The following is an 18905-nucleotide window of genomic DNA, read 5'->3' as shown; positions in this document are numbered from 1 at the left end:
ACCAAAAATAATAAATCTATGTCCCAACTTTGTATTTTAGACTCAATTTATTAAGTCGAAGAGTAAATTGTCTAATCTTCGTTATGATAGTCTAGATCAAATGCAAAGAATTCAAATTCATTCTTAATTAAAAAAATACCATAGAAGAATTTGGATTCACACGTAGTCCAAAGATTACATGAATGTAAGATAATTGAATTTTGATCGTGTTCTAAATGTTATTGATGATGTGACTTATATTTAGAGTTTGTGCTTTAAATCATACTTAGTGGAAGTCAATGTTAGAAATGTTATTTCTAAATAAATATTGATCTTCCATTGATTTATCATACATTGGTTGAATGATATCTTCTGTTTTACCCAAAAGAATGTTGGTGTCATGTAACTAGCTTGTGTAATACAATCCTGAAGAATGGGAAATGACTTAAATACAAGTATATTTTATTTATATACACTCCCATTTCTTATGCCAGATCATATGCATATGCTGAGGAGACGTGAAATGTTGCCACCAATCTATGTTGGCTGCGTATTGTAAATATAATTATATAAAGATCTGCTTCAGAGGATGAGAATCAAATTTGGTAATAAATCATTAACAAGCCTTCTGAAAGTTTCCACCAGGGTCAGATATTGTGGAAATTTACATTTTGCAAGCTTTGCTGTCTTTGCACACTTCACCCTGCAAAAAGGATAGGAAAAAAACACAAATCAGCACCAAACAGTACTCAAAACTTAATATTGTTAGGAATGTTAAAATGAAAAACATGTTACAAATAATGGCCTGAACAAATGTTTGAATAGAGTCAAATTATTCCAGAACTTTAAATATTATGCATATTAATGCATATCAAATTTTAGCAGTTTTATGTGATGTATAAATCATTATTTGATAAAATAGTTATTTAACGCAATAAAATTTGTGCTATTTTTGTTCGTTATAGATGAGCAAAGTCAAACTAATGAGTCTTTAGTTTTTGCGACATAAGGTCAGCTATACCTAAAGACTAATTTAGTCAATTGGACATAGTTTCAATCTCAATTATTCTAATGTATATGATGTTAAAGAATCCCTCAGGCTTTCAAAATTCAGATGAAACATTCTATGCAAAGGACTTTCTATCCTCTAGCTTTGAAATTCTTTTTGCATTCAATTTTTCATTGCCTTCTTTATTTTCCTGGTTTTATTCTACATAACATTTTATGCCAAATTTAACATAATACTTTATGCAGTTGAATACCTTCTTCTTTCGAGCCTCTAATATTTCTTCTATAGGTGGCCGTCCTGAAAACCAAAATAGGATAATTAATGCATAAATTTAGAGGATGTTAACATAATCATTCTGGCTAGCATAACCATGAAAGCAAGTCTTGATCTCAAGTATTGCAACTTTAATAATTAATTATACTCAGGATTAAGAAATGAAACTAAAAATGATAATTTTATTGATGGCTGGATGCCTGGATTTTGTCATCAACTTTAAGATCAGATGATAGTCTTATTTCAATAATGCTATACTTCTCCGGCTTTTAATGTGACCATATCATTTCTATTAAATAAATGACTAGCATGACTACAACATCCCAACTACAGAAAAAAATAAAAAATCTAAGGTATAACTTTTAGCCATAGAAAGAACAACTATAATACTACTAAATGGAAATTTTGGTGCAAAATCATTTTATGAGCTCTGCATTATAAGAGTACAGTAACCAGGAGACTGATTGTAACTAAGTGTAGATTCATATAGGTATATGACAGCTGTCCTAGTGACTGACAGCTATCCATCTAATCTCTTGTAAACCTGCTATAGCAGGTGATACCTCAGCAAGTATATAAGCTGAGATGACGAGAATTGTACCAACATTTTCAATAATGAAAAATAGTTATCATCAATATTCAATATACATTTACCTGTAACTTGAAGACGGTATTTAGCCCATACACCATATACGAAATCCGCTATTTTTGCAATCTGTGAATATTGTTTTCTTTCATTAATAACACTACATAATGAACCAAGCTGTCTTATGTGCAGTAAAGCCTAACGACAAAGATTTCCCCGTTTTGTATAACAACAGAATAAGTCCTTCAAAAGTATGGAATGAAAACTTACTGGTTCATATTTTGTAATGGCATAAACCCAACCAAGGCCAACTTGTTCATATAATCTCCTAAAAGCCTGCAGAATGCCGCACCAGCATGCAACACACATAAACATTTTAATTGCAAAAGAAAAGTAAAACAGAATTTCATAGTGGAACAAAAACATAATTCATTCAACAGATTCATTGACAACAATCAATTATGGAGGAATTACTAATTAATTTTCTAAATTCTCATCAGGTAATTCCATAAAAAGTTGAACATATCCAGATAATGATATTATGGAAGTGGGAACATGATTAGAGAAGTGTCAACAACTATCCTAGGTTAGTAAAGAAGACGAGGAAAGAAGACATACTTCAACATCGGTGACTATAGTTCCATCTGATAGAATAGCATGAATTCTTCCCATAGCCTAAAAGGAAAAAAAGCAAACAATCATTCTACTGTACCTATAAACAAATGCAAGAGATGCTTCAAAACCTCACACATCCATGTACCAATTAGCCATTACTTGTAAAGCAAGTCTTCACATAACAAAAATCTTCAACTGAAATTACCACATTTACTGATGTTCATGAAAAATTAATGAAACAAACAAACAAAGATCTAATAATTGAGGTATGCAACCGAAAGTAAAATAATATCACCAAGTTAAAAAAAAGTCAAACTATAGAGAGAAGAAAATATGGAAATGGCATGTAATAATAGACCAATGACTATACTACAATTTCACTTTAGACGATAAAAAAAGTAAGCAATAATAATTGATTATGAAAAAATAATAAAGTGAGGTGCAAAATCAAAATGAGGTTAAGACTAACAGTTTGATAGTCAAGGCCGTGATGCTCCTGAGGAGAGTAATCATCTGAGCCTATATCAACAAACTTGATCGTTCCGTAAGTCTTATTCCTCTCTCGTAGCATATTCACCTAACATGGCAAGTAATAACAACAAGAAGCAAAAGACTCTATCAATTATATGAAATGAAACTAAGCTCGCTAAGTAAGCATGCAAAACAGTATTATTTATGAACAGAACAACAAAATTTATTTTAATTGTTATTGGAACAAAGATGAACCTCTCGCATGCATAGTGGACAGTCTCCATCATATAGCATTTTAATCTTCCAATCTTTAGGAGACTGTTCTTGGTCTTCTTTCTTAGAAATTGTAGGTTCTACAACTGTTTCACTACTAATAGCTCGAATGCAGAATTGAGACCCTACAAAAAATAAAAAATCTCTTTACATAAAAATACAAGTAGTGATAATTAATAATAATAGTTTAGTACCTACCAGGTTTGAGAATTGGAAGTGGTGGAAAAGCATTGGCGTGTGGAAGACGAGGAGGGAGATTGTGGAATGAAAACTGTGAAAAGAGTGATGATGGGTTATGGAGTCTTGCAATACAGGACGCAGAAGAAGCTGTTGCTGCGATTCTCAAAGCCATTCCTTCGTGGTTGGGTTGAGTGGTGAATTACAGTTATTGTTCTTGTTGTTGAAGATGGAAGAAGGTTTGTGTCTAAACAAACCAAATTCATAATCGCGTTTCATTATTAACCGCAATTGCTTGCAATACGTGGCATCTTTGGGGTCGCCCATATTCATCTCATGACACCATCTTGGTTTTTCAGATTTTCTTTGACAAGGGCATATCTGGGAATTCAACTCAATCCCCTATCTAGTTGGTACATTTAATTATAGAATAATATATTTGAACACATTTTTAAACACAAATACAAGGAATCCTCCATACAATTTATTTCTTCATTTAGTTTTCCTTTTTTTTTTACTTTCCCCTTTTTATCTCTCTTTTTTCACTTTTTTTATCTTCTTCTACAAAAATAAACCTCACACATTTATCTTCTCTTTCTTTAATAATTCCTCCTTCTTCCTTTTATTTACTAATTTTAATTAATTTTTTTATGAAGTAACTTGATGAACATTATCTTCTCACTTGCAATGGAACTTTTCATTTCATTCTTTCCCACAATATTGAGTTTCAAATTTTGTCTTTCGTAAACCTAGTTAACGACTTAAAACAAGATATAAATCTGATTAATGACTTAAAACAATATAGTGTTTCATTTCACAACTTGGTTAATAGATTTGAATAGAAAGTTTTGTCATTCTAATCAAACAATATAATCTGATTAATGGCTTTAAGAAATATGATTAATATTGTGAACAATTTGGTTATAAATTTGAACTGAAAACTTGAGCATTCTAATCAAACAAAATATAAATTTGGTTAATGACTTAAAATAATATGGTTAATTCTTTACAAAACTTGGTTAATGGATTTGAACATAAAGTTTGGTAATTCTAATCAAACAATATAAATCTAGATAATGACTTCAAAAAAAGTGAAAAAAGAAAGATAAAAAGGGAGAAAGTAAAATAAATAAAAAAACAAATTAAATGAAGAGAGAGATTATGTGAAAAATAAAAAGAGGAGAAATTAAATGAAGAGATATATTATATATGAGATCAATTGTATTTGTATTTGTGTTTAAAAATGTGTTCAAATATCATTGCTCTTAATTATAATAATTTAGATGAATACTTAAAAGTCGTTTATGAAAAGTAAAAATTTACTACTCATCTACTTCTTAGAGCATCTCCAACGGTGAACTCAATATGAGTTTATTAAGTGAGGTTCACCGTGGCACATCATCTTAAAATAACCCGTGAGAGAACGGTGATGACAGTTTGTCACATAAACTCTCACAAAAAACTGAAGGTTACGTAATTACAACTAACGGAAGAACTTATCTTGACTACCGTTGGAGATGCTCTTGCGATTTGTAGTGTGTCTATTTTATAGGGTTTCTTAACCAATTTCTTAGGACACTCTCCTTAATATTAATTAGAGTTATATTTGAAAAGATAATAAATATTGGTAAATTAAGTCAAAAATAAATAAATGTTGATAAATTGAAATTAAACTTATGTCTAGAGATTTTTTTTTCAACTAATGTTCTTATCTAAAACTATTATTTTTTAGGAGTAATGAAAAAAAAATTAGAGTAAAAAAATAAAGTTTTTATATATATTATTTTTTAAAAACTAACCATTATAACTCACATTAGAAATATATATTAAAAATACTGTATTCTTTTTTTACTTCAAGATGTCACGTCTGCGCGCTATGCAAACACAGATCATTTTTAACTCTAGAATATATTGGTTAGTTTTAAAAAAAGAATATATAATATAATAATAAAAAAATCAAAAAATGAATGAATAATATATACAGGGAAAAAAGTGTGTTGAAACAAAAATTCGCATAGAAAGCACGGGTTTGTTGCTTCGGAAAGAGCTCTGAACTCGACCAACATCATTATCACATCAATCAACAAAGCATGGCATTCTTGTTGAACAAATCAACCCTTGCTTCCCATTTTCGATCTACCTCTCAGGTATTTTTCCTTTTAATTATACACCGAATCATAATCATTACCAATTTCATTTGTAAGCTTCAGTTTTTTGTCTTTCCATCCGTGATTCATTTCTGTCTTAAATCGATAGCAGAAGACTGAAGATTTGGTTTCTTTCTCGCGCCGTGGATTCCATGTTGAACCCGGGACTCGTGAAAAAGCTGTAAGGCTTCTTAAGCTTCATTTTTTTCATTTTTTATTTTTTGCTTTATTTTCTTTCGCTTTAAATAATTTAGGGCTTATAGGTTACCTATTTCCTCATAATTACTTTGATTTAACTTTAGAACAACTTATCAATTTTATTTTTTTATGAATACCAAACGGACATTAATGATATACATCTGGTTTCTACTCGAAATTGATCAATGAGAATGGTAGAGTTTTTTTTTGGGGGAAAAGGGGGTTGGAAGATTTATTTTGCCAAATATTTGGAATTAGGATTGACCCATTCAATTGTATTACTTCGATTACGTTGCAGCTCTTGGCAGAAGATTCAGCTCTCAAGCCATTCAAATCATATAAGCAGAGTGTGAAAAAGCTCAGAAAATTTGGGGATGTTTTAACTATTGTTGTTGTTGCAGGTATGCTATCTTTTAATCCTACTTTTGATGAAAGGGATGTGGGTTTGGGTATTTGTGATTTGTGACAGGATGTTGAATGATTTTGATGTGGAATAATGAAACCATGTGGGCTGCTTTATTATCTCTCAAGCAAGCCTTGAAATCACTTCCAATGAGCTAAAATATTTTCTATGTTTGAGCCTAGCTTTGGTTTGTTATTAAAAGTTTTGTAAAGAAATCTGAAATCTGATGCTAAAACATTTTAGTGGGCCAATGTTATTAATGCTGTATGGCAGTTGATGGCCAGATAAGATGTTTGGTATAAGCAAAATCCTCAGTGATTTGGAAATCCAGTATGCCTCTGTAGTTTAATTGCTGATGTAAGATTACTTCAAAAATAAATTGGTGTCGTTGAATCTCATTGATTATGATAAGTACACTATTTGGATATTTTCTAAAAATAATACAATGGGGAGGATACCGTTCTCTTTAACCCGGGGGGTACATGGGCATTGTCATGGCCAGTTTGTAATTGCCGCCATCGGTCTTTTTTGTGTGACTGATAGCTAGGGGTGTTCATGATTCAAAAACTAAACTGAATTGAACCACATTAATGGTTTGGTTCAGTTCTTAAAAACCACTTTCATAAAAACTACAGTTTATAAATATAAACTAGTTTAATATTTTAAACAGGTTTTTTGTTAAAATCGGTTTCGAACTAGTTCTTTGGTAAAAACTATTTACAAAAAATCGGGAAGAGAATTGTTTTTTTTTTTTCGAGAAAAATAGATGTAAAAAATCATCTGATAAAAAAAAGTTTCGATTATTTTATGAAAAAAAATTTCGGAAACTTCAAATCTTTTCCAAGAAATAGATGATTTAAAAAAAGTTTTGATTTTTTATTTTTGATATATTTTCAATAAAACAAATTTCAAATTTTTTTTAAGAAAAGAATCTTAATTGAGTTTTAAACTGGTTTTTAAATTAAGTTTGGTTAACTGATTTGTTTTAAATATGTGATTTAATTCATGAACCATTTAATTGGTTTGGTTTTTTTTTTTATTATAGTGCAGTCTAATTTATCAATATAGTTCAATTAACCATATATTTTACACACCCCTACTGACATCGGTCATTTTCTGTGTTAGTAAAGTTGATCATTTTTTCTTACAAAGTATTTCTTGTGTATATGTTTCTTTTCTACATTGATAATTTCTTCATATCTTAGCAACTTTAGCAGATGGCAATATAATCACTTCCATAATTGTTGAAACTCTTAAGTGTGCATCCAGTAGTATGGGCTGCTCAATGGAATAATTGAGCGGCTTAGTTCTTCTCCCTTGGTAGCTAATTTTGAGGCTACTTTAAAGCCCCATTCAAGTTGGAGGACTACTCTTTCTTCCCTTCCTCCTTTTTTCCCAAAGCCCTCCACTCTCTTCCTAAACTCTTAAATGAAGCCTAAGGGTGTGTTAGTTTCAATGTTACTAATGTTGTTCCTGGAAATGTGAGATTGGGATTGCCACATTCTCATGTTTGTTTTGAAGTTTTAAAATTTATTCGCAGGTATTTTTCATTCTTAGGAATATAATTTACAAATGATTTCTTCACTTGTTATTCCCATGTAAAAAGATGGGAATCTAACATTTCCATAGGAATAAAACTCAACTACCTATAATTTTCCACTAACATGTATATATTTGTTTATTTATTTATTTATATTTTTAAAGGAAATGCATTTTAAATCATTTCTATAAAATATAAATTCCTACCAAACACATGAATAGGAATGTTATTCCTGATAATACTGTTCACAGGAATATCATTCCAAGGAATGTAATTTGATACCTTGAAACAAACACACCCTATTGGATGGTTTCCAAGTGCTAGGATACTTATCAATTGGTATGAGAGTAGGTTGTCAGTGGCTCAGAAAGGGATACTTTTAGAGGGATTAACTGGAAAGGCCGAGTAAAGCGTCTTAGAGTGCAGCCTTCAGAATGCCAATTTTCTGGGGTGGGGCAATTATAGGGACTAGGGTATTATGGGTTTCCCAAGTCCCTCATTAGGTAGTATAAGATGTTGGGTGGAATATTTAAGTGGTTTACTAGTTCTCCCTTAATACCCAATTATAGGGACTTGGGTATTAAGGGAGAATTCCTCAAGTGTTTGGATACTTATTGGTCTATTCCTATAATCACTACTTCACCATTGACAAAATAACCCATAATTTACTGGTAGTTAACAGGTTTCAAATTTTTTTTTTTTTTTTTAACAAAATGTTTAGCTTATAGTTGAATTCTCGAATTCTCAATTACAGCACATCACTGGTCACCTTTTCTGTGTTTGACATTGTCTACAATATATTCAGTTTTATTTATCTATGTTATGCCACTTCTATGAAGTAAATAATAGTTACTACCTTTTTGTGTTAGTCTATATCGACTATTTTAGTTCCTTTCCTGTTGTAGATTGCCAATTGTCTTTGAATAGGAACTGCCTCTAATTTGCTAGTTAATACCAGAGTATCGTTTAAATATGAGGAAATTTGTTAATTTAGATTGGATTTTGAATATCCGTGACTTAGTGTGCTACAATTTCCTTCTTGAAATTGTCTACCATATTTTCAACATTCTTGTATTTTTTTTGGTGATGTTTCAGGATGCTGTTACGAGATATATGTCAAGGCAGCTATAAGAGAAGAAGCTCGCAAACAGTAGTGTTCTGAAAGTGTGGAATGGGATGAACATTTGGATGCTAGTTTTTTTTACATTGTATTTGTATGGCAACAATTTGGACGTTTTGATAGCCATGTTAGAATAAGCTGAAAAGCATTTCAACCCAAATTACTTGTGCATGAGTAGTTTTTTCTCTGTTCAAGATATGCTCTTTCCGATGATAATGTTGATTGGCAGATGATAAATTTGTGGCTTTAGATCTGAAATACAGAATACGTTCTACCATCAAAAGTGAGGGTGAGCAAGTTAGTCGAGCGAGTAGTTTAGAAGGTCCATGTGTTGTTTAATTTGATTCTATAGTCAAGTTTTGGCTGAAATGTTTTATGAATTTGGTGATCATATAGGCGCAAGGATATTTTTCCAGTTTCTATAAATCATTTCTTTAATGCTTGGGAGACTAGATTTCCATTTAGGCTGACTGTTCTTGACGAGAATGGTGGGGATGGGGAAAAAATAGTGATGCTAGTTGTTACACACACTTTATCTAAGGTAAATGCACATCCTCCCTCCAACCCCCAAATACACTGTTAGAAGTTAGATTCCGTTGAAAAGTCAAAAAAATTAGGGAGTTGGATGGGCATTTACTTTTATCTAAAGATGGTCCTGATCTATATTGCTGTCGTGTTCATATATTGATTCGGCCTCTTCATGTGAAATGATATGGTTGGTGTAAAAATATACATTTTTTTACTTTGAAATTAAAAAATATTCAGATTATCTTCATGTTTAATTTTTAAAGGGTGATAGTTGCAGACTAAAGTTCTTTAACGAAAAGATAGTAGACCAAAACATTCAACGCAAAAGTGAATTGTTCATATCTGACCAAATTGGTTGTAAGCCGCAAGCTGCAAGCATTTCATTTTATTGAAATGAATCCGACCGTACCTTACCAACAATAGACATGTCAGATGATACTAATATCATATAAATTCCAGGAAGATGAAGCTAAAAAAATCAATACAGGACGATAATTCGTTTTATGTCTTTCAATTTTGTTGTACTTGCATTATTACCTTTTGGTATTTGGACAGCAGAGCAGAGAGACAAACACTCCTGAAAAGGTTGGTGAAAACATGACAACTTTCGCAAACATCGCTATATGTTTGAATCTCGTAGAAAATAGAAATAATGAGAAAGAAACTATGCACTGAATGTGAGACACCTGTCGTCACTGTCATGGATGGTACTATGGTCATCGAGTACAGACACCAAAACTTTTGCTTTTTATTTTTGTCTCTAGTAGTAATATGTTTGAAATGAAAGTTAGGTAGACCAATCCAATGATCAACAATTCGCAACTGCTCCTTTTCAAATTGTTAGAACCTGAGCTGTATATTCTTCAAACACAAGTCAAGTGAGATTCTGAATTGTTAGTTAAAGTTTAAATGACATCATTTGCTGGAACTACACAGAAGTGTAAGGCATGTGAGAAGATAGTGTACTTGGTGGATCAACTTACTGCTGACAACAAGGTCTATCACAAATCTTGCTTCAGATGTCACCATTGCAAGGGTACTCTCAAGGTACAGTAACCAACTAAATCACACATTTACATTATTTTAATCCAAGAAAATGAGCAGCTTAATCATAAAATTGAGGATGAAAAAGTATAGATACACATAGTTTGAAAAAGTTTATAGATTATTTGGTAGTCCTGAATAGTTAAAAGGCTTGTGATTGACCTAAATGTATGGAACCAAGACTTGACATTTTTATTAATTAAAGTTAAGTTAATCATGGTGTTTGGATACCTCTTTTATTCAATTCTTCATACAATGCTTCACACATTACTCTATATGTCATTAGCCCTTTGATTTTGAGATGCACATCAAATTGCAATATGAATTAATTGAAGTCTTTATAATAATCCTCTTATTTTCTTGCATCCCTGCAGTTAAGCAACTTTAGTTCCTTTGAAGGCGTTTTATACTGCAAACCCCATTTTGATCAACTCTTTAAGAAGACTGGCAGCTTGGACAAAAGTTTTGAAGGTAAATTGCTATAATATAGTTGTTTCTATTGCATAAACACTTCTTTAGTATATTATTCAGTTCAGCCTATTTAGTTATTTTCTTCCTGTTTCTTATTAAGCTTTTTTAATATTTGTGACTTGTAGGAATTCCAAGAACTAGTAGAGTTGAAAGATCTACTAACCAGGTTTTTGTGAATTTGAATATGAGCATTTTTAAATAAAAAAATTTGTAAGTGAAGGTTTTTTATACTTTCTGTTAGATTAACATAAACTCTCTCTCTGGAATTCTCCAGGTCCAAAGCAATAGCCAGTTTTCAAATTTGTTTGCTGGAACTCAGGAAAAATGTGTTGCTTGCAAGAGAACAGTGTATCCAATTGAAAAGGTATACAACTATATGTAGCAAATTTTTCTTCATGAAAATGATATTTGTTGTTGAATTCTTCTTTCTTCTAAATTTTATACAAAGCAAACCAATACGTTCAAGATACTCTAAGTTCAAGTTCTTTTATGTTTTCATCAATTTTAGACCTATATACATAAGATATCTAATTTCTTTTTGCTAAAAAATATTAACTAACATAGACAACTTGTTTGTTTACACTTTAGGCCGTCTCATTTGTTTGTTGGTCTCCAAATTTTTAATTATATTCCACACAAAAAACGATATTAACACAGACATCTTTACTTATTTTTCCTATAAAAAAAATCATTTAATTTTGCTACATGTAATTATAAGAAACTTTTCTTACATTCATGATGGTACCTTCTGCTGTTCTTTTTCAGGTAGGTGTTTATGGAATTTCTTATCATAAGGGTTGTTTCAGGTGTAACCATGGAGGATGTGTAATTAGTCCATCAAACTATGTGGCACATGAACATCGTCTTTATTGTAGACACCACCATACTCAATTGTTCAAGCAGAAAGGTAAATTCAGTCAACTTGACAAGCCAGACAATGTAGAAGAAGGGGTGACTGAGAACACAACAACTGAGTAATATAATGCAACTTATCAGCCATCAATAGCACTGTTTCAATCCACAGTTTTCTCTGTTTCTTTTGTATGTGATAATTTTTTAGACAAATTTTGAGTGAGGTTGAGAATTGAGAAGGTAGCAGATAGAGTCTTATTTTTCCAAACAAACCATATTGCAGTTTCAGCTGCATTCTGCTTTCAACCTTTATACTACGTTGGTATTTTTCAAGACTAATGAAATTTGGTTCTCTAAGTAATTACATCCAGGTGAATTTTAGTTTTCATTTTCTTTTAAAATGTTTGAACATTGTACGTGTAAAATACATTTTAGGAGGTAGAGGGTTTGATTCTTATTTTGGCAAAATAATAATCATATTAAGGTTTAAATATATATATATATATATTTTTTTTTTTGCAAATATACTTATTTTAATTTCTGTAATTTTTTATTTTATTTTTACTTTTGTAAATTCTAACAAATTTTTAAAAAGTCTTTTATGAATTTTTTTTAGTAAAAAAATGGTAATCGTGTAATTGTTATTGACTAGACAATATTTAAAATTAAAATTTATTTTATCAACTCATTTAATAAAAACTTAAAATTAATTAATTAATAAACTAATTCAATAATAAAAATTCAATAATCTTCATCTTCAACCCCAATTTTTTTTTTTTAAAAAATTCAACAACGTTCATTTTCAACTTTAATCTTTTTATCTTCAAATAGTAAATTCTCAAATCTAAATTCAAATCCTAAAAATTATAATCTCATTTTTCTTGCATCACACCTATAATTGAAATATATAGATTATTATCATACTTATTATAAATAGTGGAGAAGCAAGTAATAATATACAATGACTTGGAAAACCCAGGAAATAGTGTGGGTATCTTGATCCTTGAAATATAAAGAGGGGGAGGGTTTTGAAATATGACAAAAGAAAAAAGGAGATAAGTTGGTTTAATGAGAGGATCATTTTCCTAAAATCATATACTTCTCAATCTATTTAAAAATTTAGTTTTAATACGCATAAAAATTTAAGCCTATAAATCTATCTTGTAGAAAAAATAGATATAGATAAATTAAAATACAAAACACATGTATATAAGATAAAAATATTAATTATTTAATGATAATTAGAGAACAACAGTATGTAAACCGTGGCGGATTTTTTTGGAAGCAGATGGGAGCCGCCATCTCCTATATTTTTTTATTTTTTTTATAGGTTATTAAAATAACAATGATAAATTATTAAAATATCTTTCGACTTTGTGTTTTTGAGAAGTATTTCGCCTCTCCACCTATGTATCTATCTTATCTCTGTTCAATTCGTTCTCCCTCTCTTAAAATTTATATTAATAAAATATAATAAAATTAATACAACAATATCTATATATAGATAAACTATATAATATCGAAAGATAAATTAACTAATAATAAATAGACAAATTCTAACACTTTAGTTAGCAACTCAACTACTACTACTACCTATTCACAAATTTTTACATATTAACAATTGATATATGATATGGTGGATACTATTTTTTAATTGTGAATTTTTTTGATGAATTTCTTTATTTTTTAGAAGTGACACGATGTTTAAACATAAGAAAGTTGATGCATTTTTCAAGAAGAAATTTTTCGACAAAGACGAAATTCTAACTTTTTCAACTTATCGACTATGTATGAATTGTGTGAATTTCTAAAAAAAATTATATACTTTTAAGAATTTCAATTATAATATTTTAATTAATATTTGTCGTTCACCGGCTCCCCCGATGTGCAAGATACGTGCCACTGTATATAAATTTTTATAAATATAAACTTCTCTTAAATGTTTTACAATTTCAATTACATTCATACTCTTTAAAATAAATATATAAACTATATATCATATCACTCTTTAAAAAAGTATACGAGAGAAAAAATAAAAATCAAATATATACTTTTTGGATTAGTTAACTTTGTATAAAAATTAGATTATATAATATCGGTTTCTCTCTTTGGACAATGTGAGATTTGTTGTTCTCAAGATGTTATGATTTCAACTAATCTCATCATATTTATAGAAGACTTGTGGTCCGTTTGTCATAAACATAAAAATAAAATCTACTCAATACCCCCACTTTCCACCGTCCATTTTAAGAGACGATTTTTTTTTAGACTTAATTGTAATTTTAATCTTTTTATTTATATTGATTCACATAACTAATCTCATATTTTAAAAATTGACAGTTCTTGTCTCTCTCTCAGATTTTTACGCTAAAAAAATGACATTTTAATATATTCTAAATGACGTGAAATATAATTTTATAGTATAGAACTATCTAGATGCATTAATTATTCACATGTCATTAATTAAATTAAAAATGTGAAAATTTTCCGAAGTTGAAATTTAAATTTTTACGGCGTTTTATTTCAATTTCATGGGTATTAATCACATCATTGTATCATATGTTACATTATTTAAAACATCTCACGTCATGATTTTTTTTCAAAATGTAAATTTTGTTTCAAAATAGTTACATTAATTTTTTTTTTCTATTTCTATTTTGGAATTTCTGAAATTTGCTATTTCAAAAATATTAATTAATTTTCCTATTTCTAGAATTTAATATTTCAGAAATTTTGTATTACTTTCGAATTTTTTTAATGTTTCAAATTAATCAAAAAATTTCAAAAGTTTGAATTAATTTGAAATTTTTGAAGCTACATTTAACAAAAGTTTCACAACTTTCAAATATTTGAAATATAATATTTTTGAAACGTAATTCTACATTTCAAAGCTTTCGAAGATGATGAAATTTTAGAATTTTACTCAAAAAATTTAAATGTAAATTTTGTTTCAAAATAATAATATTATTTTTTTGAAATTTACTATTTAAAAAATTTCCTATTTTATTTTGAAAATATTTAAATTTCTTTTCTCAAAAAAAAAATTATTTTAGAATTTTCTAATTTTATATATAATAAAAGAAGTAAAATAGTCTTTTTAAGTGTATTGAGAGGAAGAGAGATATAAATGAAAGGTGACAAATAGAAACCTCTAAAAAAAAAAAAAAAGTAGACTCGATGATTCAATTAAAGACTTTTTTAACGAATGGGCTTTTTAACATTTAAAAGTTACATAATATAATATATTAAGTTATTTTATTGAATTTTCATACACTGCATTTTTGTGGTACAATTTTTAAACTACTTACATGCTTTTAGAATACTATTAACAATATTAGATATAGTTGCTATTGTTGAAAGAGTTTTTTCATTAAAATTTGTTAAGTTATATTTAAGATCAATAATATTACGAGATATATGGACTACTCAATATACATATTAAGTATGAAATGCTAAACTAGCTTTATTATAAAATTTTGATAAAATAATCTACATACACAACTTTTTGAGGGATTTAGCTCGCGAGAAGTCATATTTTTAGCTTGTAGATTATTCATTTGTTTGTTTACTACTAGCATTTACACCCATGCAACAAACAGGGAGAAATTCGTTTAATGATAATGCAATTGGTATTCATCACATTCATCTTCATTGATTTGTGGTAGAGGAGAAGAAGAGAAACACGAAGATGGTGGTGGTGTGAACAATGAAGGTCAGGCGGAGGTGCAGATGTAGTGGTCATGGTGAGAGAACACAATCTGTTGTTTGGTTTGGGAAGAAGAGAATTACAATGAAAGAATATTGTGTTGGATATGGAGAAAATTTTGAATTGAAGAGGGAAAATTAGAGATTAATGTGGCAAAAGGTAAATGTTATTAACTACTTAAAGACACTTATTAAATAACTATATTTAAAAATATTTCATTAAAAATTTCTTGAAAACTGCATTTAAAAATTTGTTCTATTTAATGTGAGGTATAACATATGCTATTTTTATTAAGCTAATAATTTATTATGGGAAGAAGACATAAATCAAACCTAGAAAAAAAAATTAAGTAGATTTGTTAACTCTTAGACAAGTATTTTGTAATGATTGATTACTTATTGGGCTAATGTTAACCAAATTTCTCTCCTCCTTCAATATCAATTGTCATTTTTCTGTTTTAAAAAAAGTTATTATTCACTCTGAATTTAAAATAAATCCGACTTTAACAAATGTTATATAAATTAAGAAACATGATTAATTTTATATAGATAAATAAAAATTGTAATTTACTTTATAAAATTAATTTTAAAAAATAGCACGTGAAATAAAAATTACAAGATTTGATCAAGAGATAGTAATTAATAAAGAAAAATAATATAAAAACATCATATTTTATTGATATTGACATATAAGATGAGATATTTTTTTTAGCTAAAATAACTTATATTGTGGCACGGAGGACTGTACAACTTTATTTGTTATTTTAAGATTACATTAACTACTCTTTTGTTAATTATATCCTTTCTCTCATCAATTATTTTACACACATACCTTAATGAACAGAGAGTACTAATAACCGGTGAGTGAGACCCCTAAATTATAAGGTAGGCAAGGTGCAAAGGTCCACTTGCACTCACAGATAATCTCCTAAAAGATTGGACTCATAAAAATTAAGTCTATGTACAATGTACATAACGTAATCGTGTTTTTTTTTTCTTTTGTTTTGGGAAAAAGATCTCTAGAATATATTTATTAATTTGAGACTACATGCTTACATCCATCCATTTTCATACATATCTTAATACTATTTTTGTTGCATTTATAAAAAAAAATAACAATAAAAAAACATCAAAATTAACGTACTCATTAATTCTTTATATATCTTTTTGTATTGAAAATTATGAGAAATTAAATATTCACTAATAATATTAAAAAGACAAACATAAATATAAAAATAATTTAAATAATAAATGAATTTTAAAAACGGTAATAACCACAAATTTAAAAGAGTAAAAGGGTGTTCGCTGGATTATATATGGCACCATGATTGCTCATGATAAAGAAGGAAAAGGAAGGATAGAGACAATAGACAAACAAAAAAGAATGAATGAAATGACGATTTGCGTGATGTCGTTGATTTTATAAACACAACGAAAAAGCATTTGGCTACGGAAAAAAGTGAAAGTGAGGGAATTCTATGCATTGTTTGAGACAAGACAAGACTCGGTTGGTTCCACTTTTTTTATGTGTATTTTAAAAATAAAGTTAAAATTTTAAATAAAAATTATTTTAAATAATTTATCATAAAATATCATTTTAATTATTTTATTTTATTTTGCAATTTTTTTATATAAAATTTCAAAAAAAATTATTAAAATAAAAATTAATTTTAAAAAGTTTATCATAAAAATTAATTTTAAAAATATATTTATTATTTGAAATATGATATTTATCATATTAAAATCTGTAATATAAATATCTAAATTAGTAAATTTTATTTTGCAATTTTTTTATATAAAATTTCAAAAAAAATTATTAAAATAAAAATTAATTTTAAAAAGTTTATCATAAAAATTAATTTTAAAAATATATTTATTATTTGAAATATGATATTTATCATATTAAAATCTGTAATATAAATATCTAAATTAGTAAATTTTAAAATTATTTATTTAATCTATAATAGATAAATTTGAAATAACTTCTACTGAATTTCATATATAAATATATTTAAAAATATAAAACTATTTTTTTTTTTAATTTATAACAAAAGGTGCACGAGTGGTGTTAAATGGCTGCAATTCTCATATTTTGTCTTGATCTAAAGTATTATCTAAGGCAAAAAGGAATTATTTATGTTAATTTACATGATTTTCTATTTATATATCATTTTTTTTAAAATTAATCATTATATTTCACATTAAAAATATATATTAAATTTTTTTTCACCTTCAATAGGTCGCATCTCCAAGATATGACCACATATACTACGTTTTAATTTTTTTTTTAAATTTAACAAAATAATAATTGTTGATTTAACAAATAAAAAAATATTTAAGAAAACAAAATATATTTAATATAAAAAAAATATAAATTGATGTTGAATAGACGTGTCAAAACAAACAAAATGTCTTTAATATTTTGCAGATAAAATAACAATACAATTTTATTTTATTAACAACTCTCTCCTATTTTTTCTCCTATCTAATAAATAAAAAATAATAAAAATAAAAAATAAAAAAATTATTAGTTTAATAAATAAAAAATAATAAAAATATTTATAAAATGTCACATAGCGGAAAAACTACATCACATAGCGGTTGAGTACTTGCCAAAACAAATAAAGTGTCTCTATTGCAAATAAAATAACAACACAACTGTATTTTGTTAACAACTTTCTTTTAATTTTTATTTGATGTAATAAATAATAATAAAATATTATTAATGTAATAAATGTATTTTGTTTTATTTTATTTATATTATTTGTTTTTAAAATTTTTATTTTTTAATTTATTAAAATAACAATTATTGTTTGATTAAATTCAAAACAAATGTTATAACATAATATATGGTTGTATCTCACGAATGGGACCTCCTAAAGTTGCAAAAAAAATTGGATATTTTAGTATATATTTTTCAATGTCGAGTATAATGGTTAATTTTTTTTAAAAATAAAAAGATATATAAAAAAAATCCTAAGTTACATGTCTCTCATAAATATAAAATAATTCTATACAGTTGTTTAATAAGAAGTTTTAATTTTACTGCATTAATTCCCATTTGTACAATTATTTTAATATTTTATAGTGTGTTATAGAATATTGATGATCTTTCATTCATTAAATGACTATATAAAATCATTTTAACGGACTGATCATTAAATTCTTTAAATTATTTTACTAAAATTTATTTAAACTCTCAATTTCTTCGTCTACTTTTTAACTCATTTAACTCAAACGATATATATTTTTTAGATTAAAACTCATTAAAAATAACATAAACACAACCATTAAAGAGAAAACATGATAAATGGAGGGTAAAATTGGTTGAGACATTCCCCAGCCAAGATTTTGTTCCTATGAGAAACCACTCACTTGCGGTTTTCAGCTATAACTTATAAAACTTATAGGCTTAAAGACACTCTTATATTTGAAACATATCAAGAGTTTTTCCAATAGTAAACTCTGATTTATTTATTTCCTTTTTATCAACTCTACTATGCCATATCAGTTT

The 18905-nt window shown here is 27.7% G+C and overlaps 3 protein-coding genes across 5 annotated transcripts; 2 read left to right on the top strand and 1 right to left on the bottom strand.

Moving 5' to 3' along the window:
• Positions 1-375: 375 nt before the first annotated feature.
• LOC101506325 (uncharacterized protein At5g50100, chloroplastic) lies at positions 376-3659 on the bottom strand. Of its 2 annotated transcripts, XM_004501899.4 has the most exons (8): positions 3405-3657; positions 3189-3331; positions 2932-3039; positions 2466-2522; positions 2118-2183; positions 1916-1976; positions 1242-1285; positions 376-682 (listed from the first exon to the last, which is right to left on the bottom strand). In XM_004501899.4, exons 1-8 carry the CDS (start codon positions 3556-3558, stop codon positions 644-646), a joined length of 672 nt encoding a protein of 223 aa, XP_004501956.1. In that variant the 5' UTR covers positions 3559-3657; the 3' UTR covers positions 376-643. The 2 variants fall into 2 exon arrangements, with proteins under 2 accessions (XP_004501956.1, XP_073224583.1); XM_073368482.1 differs by lacking the exon at positions 1916-1976 and having other exon boundaries at positions 3405-3659.
• Positions 3660-5370: 1711 nt separating this feature from the next.
• Positions 5371-9028, top strand: LOC101505790 (succinate dehydrogenase subunit 7B, mitochondrial). The gene is made up of 4 exons (XM_004501898.4): positions 5371-5530; positions 5643-5711; positions 6027-6129; positions 8767-9028. Exons 1-4 carry the CDS (start codon positions 5474-5476, stop codon positions 8823-8825), a joined length of 288 nt encoding a protein of 95 aa, XP_004501955.1. The 5' UTR covers positions 5371-5473; the 3' UTR covers positions 8826-9028.
• Positions 9029-9170: 142 nt separating this feature from the next.
• On the top strand, positions 9171-12079 carry LOC101505455 (LIM domain-containing protein WLIM1-like). Of its 2 annotated transcripts, none has more exons than XM_004501897.4 (5): positions 9171-10366; positions 10738-10834; positions 10960-11000; positions 11109-11198; positions 11600-12079. In XM_004501897.4, exons 1-5 carry the CDS (start codon positions 10229-10231, stop codon positions 11810-11812), a joined length of 579 nt encoding a protein of 192 aa, XP_004501954.1. In that variant the 5' UTR covers positions 9171-10228; the 3' UTR covers positions 11813-12079. The 2 variants fall into 2 exon arrangements, with proteins under 2 accessions (XP_004501954.1, XP_027190976.1); XM_027335175.2 differs by having other exon boundaries at positions 11641-11817.
• Positions 12080-18905: the final 6826 nt, after the last annotated feature.

This window comes from Cicer arietinum, chromosome 5 (genome assembly GCF_000331145.2).
Source record: "Cicer arietinum cultivar CDC Frontier isolate Library 1 chromosome 5, Cicar.CDCFrontier_v2.0, whole genome shotgun sequence".
Taxonomy (NCBI): Eukaryota; Viridiplantae; Streptophyta; class Magnoliopsida; order Fabales; family Fabaceae; genus Cicer; species Cicer arietinum.
This window is presented reverse-complemented; position numbering and strand designations above follow the sequence as displayed.

Bases quoted from the DNA above. Each gene is read 5' to 3' on its own strand.
- LOC101506325 (XM_004501899.4), bottom strand. From the start codon at position 3,558: ATGGCTTTGAGAATCGCAGCAACAGCTTCTTCTGCGTCCTGTATTGCA. The intron at 3,332-3,404 runs GTAGGTACTAAA...TATTTTTTGTAG, and splicing joins ACTTCCAATTCTCAAACCTG to GGTCTCAATTCTGCATTCGA. The intron at 1,286-1,915 runs GTAAATGTATAT...TTTGGTTTTCAG, and splicing joins ATACCGTCTTCAAGTTACAG to GACGGCCACCTATAGAAGAA.
- LOC101505790 (XM_004501898.4), top strand. From the start codon at position 5,474: ATGGCATTCTTGTTGAACAAATCAACCCTTGCTTCCCATTTTCGATCT. The intron at 5,712-6,026 runs GTAAGGCTTCTT...ATTACGTTGCAG, and splicing joins CCGGGACTCGTGAAAAAGCT to CTCTTGGCAGAAGATTCAGC. The intron at 6,130-8,766 runs GTATGCTATCTT...GTGATGTTTCAG, and splicing joins AACTATTGTTGTTGTTGCAG to GATGCTGTTACGAGATATAT.
- LOC101505455 (XM_004501897.4), top strand. From the start codon at position 10,229: ATGACATCATTTGCTGGAACTACACAGAAGTGTAAGGCATGTGAGAAG. The intron at 10,367-10,737 runs GTACAGTAACCA...GCATCCCTGCAG, and splicing joins ATTGCAAGGGTACTCTCAAG to TTAAGCAACTTTAGTTCCTT. The intron at 10,835-10,959 runs GTAAATTGCTAT...TGTGACTTGTAG, and splicing joins CTTGGACAAAAGTTTTGAAG to GAATTCCAAGAACTAGTAGA.